The sequence below is a fragment of the Ptychodera flava genome, chromosome 6 (assembly GCF_041260155.1).
Source record: "Ptychodera flava strain L36383 chromosome 6, AS_Pfla_20210202, whole genome shotgun sequence".
Lineage (NCBI taxonomy): Eukaryota > Metazoa > Hemichordata > Enteropneusta > Ptychoderidae > Ptychodera > Ptychodera flava.
In genome coordinates, this window is record NC_091933.1 from 4,624,337 (window position 1) to 4,638,155 (window position 13,819).

Sequence of the window (13,819 nt, forward strand, 5' to 3'; positions counted from 1 at the left end):
CGAGTCGGTAATACTCTGACTTCACGGTACCCTTCAAATCATGCAAGTAACAGTCATTCAATCCCAATATTTTGTCTGTTAAAAGTCTAACTCATATTTTTGACATGTCCCTCTATCAAATAAAATATATTTTATATAAAGCATTGCCTTTTGTAAAGTGTCTAGGAAAATAATTGGTAGAATTTGACATTAGTTTTGACTGTAACTTGCGACATAAAACTTTGGGGTATGGGGTAAGTTTTGGCCTCATTTCATGAAAACTATAGAAGATATTGCATGTTGCAATATATCATTTGAAAGAAAAGTAAATGAACTTTCAAATGATACCGCATATGCTTCTTTATGTTCAAAATAAGCTCAGCAGAAGACTTACAAGAAGACAGGTTTAACAAAAACGAATGTGATTCAGTAATACTGTGATTTTGCGGAACCCTTCAAAATATGACTGTTACAGCTACAGGATCCCAATATTTTTTCTGCCAAAAGTTTATTTCAGGTTTCTAACATGTACTTGTAGCAAATAACACAAAGTTAATACACAGCATTGCCCTTTGTATTATGTCTAGGTAAATAATTGGTAGAATTTAGATTAGTTTTGACAGTAATTTGCAACATAAACTTTGGGGTATGGGGTAAATTATGGCCCTATTTCATGAAAACTATAGAAGATATTGCATATTGCTATATACCATTTTCAAGAAGAATAAATCACCTTTCTAATGATACCCCATAAGTCAGGTCACGTTAAATAGTAAGCTCAGCAGATGACGTACATGAAGACAGGTTTGACAAAAATTCATGTGGGTCACTAAATCGTGATTTTGCGGTACCCTTCAAAACATGACCGTAACAGCTATTGAGTCCCTATATTTTGTCTGTTAAAATCCTATTTCTTATTCTAGGGATCCCAAGGCTTCTGAAAAATACAGGTTTGTTATCCTGTGCGGTTGTTGGGGGGGGGGGGGGGGGGGAGGTGCACGTAGACGCCCCTCTAGCCCACGGCCTAATAGATTGTTAGTAATGCTTGCTGTATAAGTACATGTAAGACAAGAAGGCATAGATAATTTTCCAAATACGTCTTATCAAAATTATTTTATAAAAAAAATATTTAAAAAGTAAATTATAAAAATAGACAGTCATCAACAATCTATTTACTTTAAGGAGAAAATGGCAATATGACTATGTGTGTGCGTTTTCTAGTCTTCTTTTTAAGGCTGTGCATTATTTCATTGCATAACAATAAAATGCCCATTCTCGATATACCAATGTAGCAAAACTTGCCATTTTAGTGAGTAGAGACAATAATGCATTGTAAATACCCAATTTTGACATTTATTTTCTTCTTCAGCACATTGCAATTAGTAAATAACATCCATAAATCTGTTTGATTTGCTTCATTGGGAGGAAACAATAGTTATCGTATTTTCTTCCGGTTAAAATTGCTGAATTACCAGAAAAAAACGATTTAAAGTTATCCAATTCTATGACGTCATATTTTTTTTACTAAAATCTTATGCATTTTAGAAAGACCAGTATCTAAGCTTTCTAAAACTATAAGGTATATGGCATTTCAAGCCAGTTTACTTCATCAAGGAAAGAATGTTGTACCCCTACCCCTTGCTTTTGCACACCCCATACAGATACACGCAATTCAAAATTGACGCCAGAGAAGTAGTGTATAGTTAAATATATGATGTTAACACTTTTTTTCTTGTTTAATATGTCGGAATGAATAAATTAAACACAAAAAGTTGTGAAAATTTTGCTTAATAAAAAGTAAATCACAATTGTTACATGGTATTTTGGGTAAAAAATTTCAAAATTGTCAAAAAAATTCATTTTAAAGTCGTCCTATTCTATGTACACAAATTAATTTTACTAAAGTTGGTATTCCTCAGAAAGAGCATTATCTGAGCTTTCCAAAAATGTAAGGTTTGTGCTATTTCATGCTAGTTTACTCAATTTAGGGGAGGATATAGTACCCCCTACCCCTACCCATTTTTCGCCATTTTTTGCGGTACATACAAATCAAAAACCAGTGCAGACAGGTAGTGCATCCCAAAATATCCAATGTTAACATCTTTTTTCTAGTTCAGCAGATCCCAAAGAACAAAAAATACCCATGTAGTAGGTTTATGGGGGGGGGGGGGGTGCACGGTGGGCCCCTCCAGCCCACGGACTACATGTATATCTTTGTTTATTTCATGTGTGTTATAGAGTGTCCTGTTCATGATTGTGAAATATTTGCAATAACTTTTACTATAGATTGAGAAAAACTGTGTTGGAAAAATCTGTCAAATGTTTTTCCTTTTAAAAAAAGCTTCCATGAATGTTTTGTTATGATAACACTTTTTATTAAACAGGGGATCAATAAATTCCCATTTATTAACAAAAAAGTTGAAAATGACAGAGAACAAAGGAAAGGACTTACTCTCCAAGTTTGGCCCATATTGCCAAAGCTGTACGAAGCAAGATTTCACTCCCCTCCAGAAACACAGAATCCCACACTCGTAGCACGGTTTGAATCGGAAGACAAGTGGCAAATAGCGTCAAAAACCATTGCATAGTGAAGACATTTGTTAAAGGCGGTTCATAGTGACCTGTTGAAAAAGAAAAGTGTCATGACATCAAGCTCAGTATGATATTAAGATGGCACACACTTTGATATGGTATTGGGCGCCCCCTTGAGTCAGAGTTTTAAAATACTTTGTTTATTATAATCTCTTGTGATTCGATGGGACAGAATATTATATAGTGATGTATGGTAAGCTAAATCCTTTAGAGCACGGTCTCGTAACAACCTTACAACTTAAAGAGATTTATAAACATGAACATGCTAGATAAATATTCTCTATTATATTACTATGCCCTGTCTGTCGCATTTTGATTGGTCGAGCTGAACCACGTGACTGACCACAAATACACAGTTAATGGTCTGTTTATATACCCGTGAATATGAATAATAAGATTAACTACTCAAAGTGTCGTAATTTTACAGCTCAAACGTAAATCATAATCAATCACAAAATAAAATGGAGCACTTGTTAGGTCAAGTTGAGATACTATTTTTGAAAACATCTCCGGATTTGCCAATTTTTACAGCGCGCGTCACAGTGCGTCGCGTATTGCTCAGTTCCTGGGGCCCAGTTGTCGTTCGCTCCGGAAATTTTCGCAAATTTTGACGGTTTTCTCGGGTTCGCTGATAATATAATGGAAATAACAGACTCCGCTCTGACCATTAACGTTTATTTGTGGGCGCGGGCTCGAGGAAAGCCAAATTAACGGGCTCGGCAAGCCTCGCCCGTTAATTTTTGGCTTTCCTCTCGCCCTTGCCCACAAATAAACGTTAATGGTCAGCGCGTCGCCCGTTATTTCTATAATACGATACATATAAATCTATGTGGTTAACAAGTAGAAAATATAATCCTGTATATTGCCTCTCACAATAAATTCAACACTTCATGGCCAACTTTTGAATTTAACACTTCATGGCCAACATTTGATTGACATGTTATTGAAAAGAACAGCTGGTTAATTCTGAATGTTGACAAGCTTGATATTGACAAAGGTGTGAAGAGACTGCTAAAATGCAGAGAAGTTGCATTCAGGCAGGCAAACTGTGACTTGTGACCTTTTAACGAGCCCTCTTGTGGTCACTTACCAGAGCCATCATCATTGGCAGCCCGCTGCAAATTGTCCAAGTGCTTTGATAGGTCTGGTAGCTTGATATGTAAGAGCTGGCGGAATACAGCCATGTCAACAGATAGCGCCCGTAAGTTGTTGGCGAAATAGCTGTCTGGAAGCACATGATCTATCAGGTATATCATCACCTAAAACACAAACAAAAAAGAAATTTCAAAACAACAGTCTCATTGTTTTTTCTTTCTTGGCAAATATCATTTCTGATCAAGTGCAATCAGCAAATTCCTTCATTGAGATATTCTATCCCTGTTGTCATGACAACAACATGACATCTTCGTGGTTGCCATTAATGACTTGAGGCAGAATTGCGGAGAGGATTTCCGATGACATTGACCTGTAGATCTAATCCAGATACATGAGAGTCAAAACCGAGATGATCAGGACATTGGCCTCCTTTCCTAATTTATATTCATCTCACACAGACCAAATCTAATCAAAGATACCTCATTTTGATCAAGAGATAAAAAGACGATAGCTGTGTTCATAATGAGCAACGATTCAGAGCAGAACGCCACTGCAATATTGCTTTGACAGTTAAATGATCACTAGAGTACTGAATGTCACTGTCTGCATATTTAATTATCAAAACATTGACTTGTAGCCATAGACATGTCAGGTATTTTGCAAATCTCAAAAATACTATACCGGTACAAAGCATCTCCAAAGGTTTCTACATCAATAATGATCCTGAATTGACCTAAGTTTTGGAAATTAATATCAAAGAATTTTTTTTAATCTAGCCGGAATAATGAAACTATTAGTTTAAATCACACAATTACATAATTTTTCTAGATAGTAATAAATTAACAATTTTCAACATAAAAGGACAGAGCATTTGGTCAATGATAAAATGTTAAGCATTTTAAAGTCAGAAATGAAATTCTGCCAGTTTAGAAAAATTCTCAGATCCCTATCTCTAACACTGATTTAAACTGTGTGTTCAATTTTGCTATTTCTCTGAAGACGTATGCTGGTAATATCAATCCATTGCTGCAATTTCAAATTGCACTTGGACTTGAAGATATTATGTCAGAAACACAAGCAATAGTGTTGAAAGCTGCAGTAATTTCTATCTTAGGTGTTTTTGATGCCTTTTTTTCCATTTTGGTGAAATGTATTTACTTTACAATCTACACACATAGCCACTTCACTTCCAGCTGGATGTAGTATAAAAATAAATGAGCTGTGATGCTGAAGATGAAAGAAAAATAATTGAGTGTACACTAAACTCATGTACTTCTTCAAGGTTTTGTACAGAAATGAGTACAAGTACATGCCAATTGAAGACTTTGTGCTAAGCCATGATTTCATTGCTGTTCATTCTCTATTTGAGTGGGAATGACGCACAATCCTGAAACTCAACCTGAATCAATTGATGTTAAAACCAAGTTTGACAGAAATATCAAGTTGTCATGGATAAAAAAAACACCTAAAATGTTAGTATGTGCAAAAGGAATTTGTATAAAACAGATTTACATGTGAAAACATATTCTATCATTTTAGACTAGAAAATGTGTCAATAAGACTAAGAAAAAACAGAGATTGAGATTTTTTCCTGAAAAGCTCCACTGCATTATAGTCTAAGAGCTGAACGGAAATAATATATTAATATCCCTTCAGTGAGTCGTGAGTGCTGCTGGCAAAATCCTGATTTGCAATTTCAGTTTTAGAATCGAACCTCTGACGGAGATGCATGCTGGTCAGGGCAGTGAAGGGCTGTAAAGTTCAATTTTTAGAAACAGAATCCACGTGATCAATCTCACGGGGGGATTCAATATGACGTCATTGCCTTAGTCTAGAAATACCACTACTGATATACAGCATTGATATTTATTGCATGAACAACCAGGAAACCCTAGCTTCAGACGCAATTAGCTGAACAGGTATATCTGTAATAAAAGTCCCTGTGTGTGACAATCAGTTTTTTCTACTTCATTTGCCTAATTGGGTCTCTTGTCATTAGAGCACAGATAATTAATCACTGTGGTTTATTGATGAGAGGAATTTCATAATCATTTTGTCTTACATTACAAATGACTTTGAAATTTAAACAATAAGAGTGTACATGTATATATGTTCACCGTAACATAATTTGCCGGGCTATTCCTTAAATTTGTATTAGCAATAAGTACATGTATCTGAGATGTGAGATATTTTAATATTTCAAAAAATTTCTTGTCTTCATTATGACTGATATGCTCGCACGATTCACTTGGGAGAAATCTTGGCAGAGTTGTTCTGGAAGTGAGACGTCCCTTCCCAATTAATATAATGTTAAAATCAACTCTAAGCTGTAAAAATAGGATGAATATTTAACAGACAGGTCACTCTTGACGGATGGTGATCTGTAAATAGGAACGACCATGATGACGCATGCATGCACTTACAGGTCGCTGCATGCTGCATACAAATTTGTAAATTCAGCCGAGCATTAAATTGACTACTTCTTTCCTGCGAGCTTTGCAAAATGAAACTATGAACTCTGATTAGCATACATGTAGGAAATACTGAGAATTCTCAGCAATAGCATTTAATGTACGGACGTTATCACCTTGTTTCAGGAATTAATGTCCCTGGTTAGGAAATTAAAATCATATAGTCTTTTCTCAAATTTTAATACTGAGATGAATTTCTTATGAAGATACTTGTATCTCTTATATGTTATATAATTGTATACTTTTACTTTTTACTTTCTTGTTGATCACATTATATATTCTAATTGAGATATTATTTCTTCAAAGATTCAGGTTTTAAAATTCTCTTTTCTGCTTCTTTCTTAACACTTCTTTCCTAGCAAACATTACAGAGCATCTCACATCACTCAATCTTGGAATTCTGTGCATTAACACATTCTCTACGGCAACAATTATGTTACAAAATCAAATATCCCTAAAGTCTTATATATTTAACAGGTTTTACTGTTTGAAGAGTCAACCAATCCATTTCCTGCAAGTGCATAACAGGGAAATCTTATTCAGACATCAAAAATTAAGCTATACTGGAAATCACAAAGACAAAACCTAGTCCCTCTTTCATTTTGCAAGTAGAATTTTAGTGGATTTACACATTAACTGGATGTGTTAGCCAGGCAAAGACAAAATTCATGTACAAAAAAAATGCACAAAATGACACGCAGTGTGTTGTTAAGAAATACTACATATTTAATCTTCATAATAGTTTGATTGACTGGTATATTTCAGATTTTGACTTGCTGACATTGGTATGTTATCAGTTCATAATTTGTTCCTACCATAGACCATAGAAAAAAGTCTTCTTCCAGGGTCTATAACAAGGAAGCCTCATAAACCTCCCAAGAACATTTCAGAATCTATGCTGTAAATAATGTAATGCATCGAATTACCTATCACATCTTTACTAGGCTTTCTGATAATTTCTGTTTTTAAGAGGCAGTCAAAAATAAAACTTCAGACATACCGGTAGTTGTCACATATTATTCAGCATGTCCCTACATTCTGAATGTAAGAAATCACTTGATCATGTGACCACTTGGACATTGGAATTGGGCAAAAATGGAATTATTATTCTATGGTAGTACCCTAACATGATAATAATAATATAATATACCAGTCAATCAAACTAAGAAGTAGACAACTTTCAGTTATTCAAGTTTATGGTTATCCATATTTCCAAATGAATATGAAATTTAATTCACATGAATGCTGTTGCTTACCAACTGTATGATGAAAACTGGTGTGTAATATATCATTGTAAATTATATGAAAAAAAAACCAAACAATTTGTCGGGCCTCTGATATCACACATTTATTCCAAAACACCAGCTTTAAAGAAAAATTCAAACACTGAATGTATTGGTATTCCTTGCTCATAGCATTCACCAATATTCATTATAAAGTAATGTCACTACAAGTATTAAACATAAGGGAGACAAGTACTAGGCAGAAAACGATGAATTCTGTGAATTGATAGTCAACAATTTCTATAGCATTTGATTCTGTATAAATTTCTGAAAATTTGATGTTTATAGAAAGTTTAAAGCAAGGCAATGGATAACAAAAATGCCAGATTGGTTTAGAAATCACAGCTGACATGTACATAAAATAACAAAGCCACATTTCAAAAATGAAAGCGTCAATGATGACACTGTGCTCCTCAGTGCATTTAGCGGTAGGGATGCAAGGAGAGAGGTTTGGGGAATGTTGCTGAGAAAGATGCAAAGAAAGGGTTGAAATGTGAAACTGTAGTAAAACCTATTGTTTTTTAGCAGTGAGCGTCAGCTTGGTAAACATTCCATCTTGTACATGAAGGCAAAAAACATAATTTTCACATGTCCACCAAACTTGGAATTTGCATAGATGTACATAGATCATCCAAATTGATTTATCTGCAAGATTTTGTATGTTCCTTGCTACAAAATTCTGACCCTATTGAATTATAACAGGAAAACATGCACACATGATTGGACAGTGTGGACTGTGTATTGGATGCACTACATCTGCCGTGATGATGGATTGCCAGACGACCACACTGCATCAAAGAACTGTAGTTTAAAACGAAAATATAATTCTAAACAAGTCATTGACAAGACAAAGTAATAGGAGTATTAGTCTTGATGGGGCAGAGAAATGTGGTCATTAAGAAGTATCACTGGATTGATATGTTGAGATCTATGGGCACATAGGTCTATGTCGTTGTTCCCAATTTGAAACACATGAGGCATGTCTAAGTTATTGTTCTAAATTGGGAAAAAAGATCAGACCTGTAGCTGTATTGGCCAGCCAAGAAATACATATGCGCATAATAAATGAGGTACAAGATGTGACATCTTAAGGTCTAATATCCTATCAAAATTGAAGGGTATAGAACTTACTGAGATATGCATATATATATATATGTATAATCAAGGTCAAAGGTCATTGAGGTCACGTGACATTTTGAAAAAAAAATGTATTGCTAATAATCAAAAATCAGACCTCTACCTCTATTCGCTTGCCCAGAATTAGATATGTGCATAATAAATGAGGTAAAGCGTGTGTTGTCATAAGGTCTCCCATCCTACTAAATATAAAGGACATAGCACTTGTGGGACTTATTTATTGACATAAACGTATATTTTAGGTAAATAATCAAGTTCACATGACATTTTGTCAAAAAATTTCTATCCTATAGGTTTCCCTATATACGAAAAAATCAGACATCCAGCTCTATTGGCTTGCTCAGAATTACATATGTACATAATTAATGAGGTACAGTATGTGGCGTAATAAGGTCTCCCATCATACCAGATATGAAGGGTGTGGCACTTGTGGTTACTGAGTTATGGACAAATATGTATATTTGAGGTCAAAGGTCATTGAGGTCACGTGACATGTCAAAAAAAATTGTATTGCTAAGTTATCCCTATATACCAAAAATCAGACCTCTAGCTCTATTGGCTCATATAGATATGTGCATAATTAATGAGGTATAATATGTGGCGTCATCCCATCATACCATATATGAAGGGTGTAGCACTTGTGGTTACTGAGTTATGGACAAATATGTATATTTGAGGTCAAAGGTCACCAATGTCATGTGACATTTTGTCAAAATGTCTGAGATATCTGTGTGAAAGGATGGACGAACGGATGGACGAACGGACACAATGACCCAGACACCATGACCCAATCTATAAACCCCTGGACTTCATCCGTGGGGACTAAAAACTGTGTCACTGCATCCTTTTTGCACTAGAATACGATGAGAAACTAAATTTTTATTTTTCTTGGCCTTATACATAAGCGTCTACGGAGAACTGACTTATACATGGGAGTCTATGCAGAACTGCCTTTACATGGGAGTCTTTGGAGGACTGCCTTATACCTGGGAGTCTATGGAGAACTGCCTTATACATGGGAGTCTATGGAGGTGTAAACTAAAAAGTCCTCCAAGTCTAACACGGCCAAATTTGATCGCATTGTGAAACAAATCGACGTGCATCTGTATGGGGTAGGGTACTATCCTTGTGCAAAGTTTGAAAGAAACTGACCAGGGCATGTCTCAGTCTGATGTCTGCGTGAACGGACGGACGTACGGACGCACGCACGCACGCACGCACAGACGGACATGACCCAATCTATAAGTCCCCCAGATTTCGTCCGTGGGGACTGACAAACTTTCTTGGTGTCATTGATGGCCTTGATTTCTTTGGACATTGACTGGACACATTTATTAAAGACGTCACTTTAGCTTGTCAATGACAGTGAAATGATTTTTTGCAGAAACTTGATCGGTCCAGCCAAGTACACATGCTTACTCATAACAGCTGGACTGCGATGATCACAACATTGTTTTGTGATATTCCGATACAAAATTAAAATAATTTATTAATATGTCGCATTGACTATAAAGTTGCAAATGTTTCCTGGGTGTTGAAACATGTTAGCACAGTGTACGTGTTACAAATCAACACACCAAACAGCAATGTTCATGTAAGAACAACCTGCTTGATTTCCATGGACTTTCTGGTCCGCCCATCACACTGTTATGTCTGTTTCCCCTCTAGCTTCCGAAAATTCTTGGTAAATTTACAAATTCAGTCTCAAAAGTTTTAGCCCAGATATATTTTCATTTGATATTTTGATATCATCAAGAAATGTCTGGTGATGTTCACTTCTAGATCATTAAACTGGTGGAATCTACAATAATATTAAAATCATTCAGAATCACATAATTTCTTGTTTAAGTTATAGCAGTTTGAAAGTAGGCCGAATGGGAGTCAATCAAGCTGAATGCCATTTAAATTGGAAGGCAGCAAAATGCCATTTAAATTGGAAGGCAGCAAAATTACCTTTCACCTATTGGACCACCCTAGGTAGTTTCTTGTGAACCATAATTGCGTAATTAGGGGGTCTTCATGCCTGACATCACATGATGAGATGACCTAGACTTGACCTTTCAGATAACCTCAGTTTTTCTCCTTTTCCTTTGTATTATGACTCCATTTGTGAAAGTTTCCTTTGAAATAAGGTTTTTACTATCAAACTGAGTAGTTGCAGGCCAAATTTTGATACAGCAAAGTAGGTAACACTTTTGATAGACTCAAGGACGACCCAGGACTCACAGAGGCAAAGCAGGCCTCAGTGTTCATGATGTATTGTAGTATCGAACAGCAACAGTGTTTGTTTTACGTACCAGGGAATTTGTAACTTTGTAGAAAGGAGAGTAAAGTGTTTCAATACATTGCAACTTTGTAGGAAGGAGGGTAAACTGTTTCAACATCTCACAACATTTTATTGTTAGGTGTAGTTCACACCATGGATGTTTACATCCATGTTCACACACAGCATCGTACGCAGGGCTAGCGAGAGAGTTGCCGACATCGACGGTTTTATTTACGAGAAGTGAATAAAAGACTGGCATTTTTGGAAGCGATCGAGTAGCTGAGGTAGCCTGGGATACGACTTGGGCCCAAGAATGCTGAATTTCGGCAGTAATTTGGCTTTTTACGTCAAGTCCCAAAATGGATTTGAAGTCACCGACCCTACGTACGGGTCTTTGCAGGGCTGTGGTGAGCATGATTAGCTGTAGCGGAACACACAGCATCGTACGCAGGGCTAGTACAACATGTGATCATTGAGGTAGTAGGAGACTGAGGTTTCTTTAGAAAGCACGGTCGCGCCGATGAAATGGGAAGCTGAAATTTTCGCTCGTAATTTTGCAAACGAAATCGTAAATCCACTCAAAACTTCATATTTTTTTTTTACACATTTGAAACCCATGAGGAACGTAATTCATTCTCCCCTGCAAAGTAAAAAGGAGATCGAAATGACATGCATGTCAGACAAAGACCAAACGCACGCAAGATGTCCATCAACATCCACCAATCTCGTAATTTACACCGACAGAACAAAAACAATTTGATCGAGCATGGACGTTCTAACGTAAATGCATCATTGTCTATCGCATTTCATGTAAGCCAATACACTCACACGTACGCTCTAGGTTCAATTATAATGTCAATCCAACACGATACTATTTTCGCTGATAGTGAGTGTGCAGCGTGAATGGTATGCTGTAGTCGTTAGATAACACTGATCACGTGGTGTGACAAAATAGTTTTACGGAAGTTGTTGATGGAAGTGACGTCAACTTTGCTTCTCCCAACTCTATAAGCTTCCTCAGTTACGTAACTTCGTCGCTAAAAATGAAATTTTCCAACTTTGGCTGATCCGTTTATATCCCGAGGCAGGGTTTAGCCCTGACATGCTGTGTTTTCTCATTGCATTTAAGTGAATGAAGTACAGTAGATGTGCTTTTGACATAAAAACCAGCGTATTACAGAGAACAAAGAAAACACTTTGACAGTGAATCAGATACGAAGCAAGAGAGTTTCATTTATCAAGTGAGCTCAATATGTACTCATGAACAACACATTGGTTGTCAAGAGATTATTCAAAATCAAACACATGTCAAAACACATTGGCATCTTTTAATACTGTTTTGCATTGAATCCATCTGTTTGATGACAAGCTAGGGTCAAATTAAAACAGATTTGCAAGGACAGGTTTTTTCACACCAATAGAAGCCTTCTTTCAATTCTATGTAATCTTAGTTTATTCTTTGTATAATTGAGAGTTTTTGACAGCATCAAAACATACTCATACCTTTTCAGTGACATGTTATCAAATTCTCTGAAGCAAATTTTTCCTTGAACGCATTTATTAATCATGTATATTGAAGATTTAGGGGGTCTGAGAGTTGCAATAATGATGTGGATACTACAACCTTTGACAATGATCTTCAGAATTGTACACTTCTATCAGAAGCTATGCATGGAGATTAAGTACTTGTGAATTAAAACAGCCTACCGAGATACTTGAGATAAATAAAAACTTGTTATCAAAGGACAATTTTCATAAGAAGCCTATTTGCTACCTCTTGAGATTGTGCTGATATTCTTGATAATGCAAGCAATCATCATCAGAGTGAAGGGACTCAAACACAAAACAGGCTATGCTTGATGTACATTCCTCTGAGGTTTTTCCTATTAAAGACAGCAATGGGTCAGTTATTTGGTAACATTAACTGAAAAAGTTTACCGATGCTATATTTGAGGGTTTTTTTCGTCATTTATTTGTAAAATTCTGTACCAAGAGAAAGATGAGTACAATTTCATACAAAAGAAAATAAAGTACAATTTCACTTTTATTTCAATTTTGCTGCCATGAAGACACTGCTAAAGGGAATTAGGATGATGCTATGTGTACATGAATAGCATTCATGGGAACTCTGTACTCTGTTAAACACAATATGGTCATCAAAATATTAACATTGATGTCACAGTTTCTATGACGACATCATTCTGCAGAGATAAGTCCAGCTGATACCCGATAGAATCAGCGAAATCAACATTCTTACCGCACAATAGAAATGACTCTTCTGGCCCTTTGCAAAATATATGTGAATATTGGAAATGAGGGTATTTTTAGTCTAGAGAGATGGGAAACGTGACCTGGGATAATGTTAAGGGCTCTGAATATTTTTTTAACACACAACACTTTCAATCACGACTTTAGGCAGGAAATACTTCACTTTTCAAATACATGTAGAATATGTGCTTTCTATCATATACGGTTCATTCAGATCTTGCATGGTACAGGTAGTTTCTTTCAATCTAGTTTTTAATACTTCACCTTTTTAAGGTTGCACAAACTCCTTGCATTCATTTTTTTGTTGAGAAACCTCGATTGTAAAACACGATCAGTTTGTAAAATTTACCAGGTAAAAACAACTCTGGTACAGTTGATAATCTCAAAAGTGAAATATTTTTGTCAATTCACAAAATAAATTTAAATTTCATCATTGCAAAAGCTAAAACTTGTTCATCTGTTTCTTGAGTTTTCCGCTGACAGTAAGACACATGCAAACTTTCACAGGTCACTTGTTTAACAATGATTTAGTATTAGCCATTCTCCTAAAGCAGAGTAAAAAAACTTCAAAGGCACAGAAGACAAGACTTTATCAAAAACCTTATCACGTCTTTAATCAAGAACCACAAACCGCCTTTCAATCCTAGTTTCTCAGTATGCCATTTGTCAGTCAGACATTCTAATTAACTGATATGAGTTTTATCAAATGCCATTTTAGTGCACTCTGT

At 35.8% G+C, this 13,819-nt stretch overlaps 1 protein-coding gene across 1 annotated transcript in view; it reads right to left on the bottom strand.

The window, feature by feature from the left end:
• The window catches only part of LOC139134651 (TBC1 domain family member 30-like), an 85,930-nt gene that overhangs the window by 15,753 nt on the left and 56,358 nt on the right, over window positions 1–13,819 (bottom strand). The window contains 2 exon segments of the mRNA XM_070701608.1: window positions 2,432–2,600; window positions 3,662–3,830. Of these exon segments, the coding sequence (XP_070557709.1) occupies window positions 2,432–2,600; window positions 3,662–3,830 (338 nt within the window).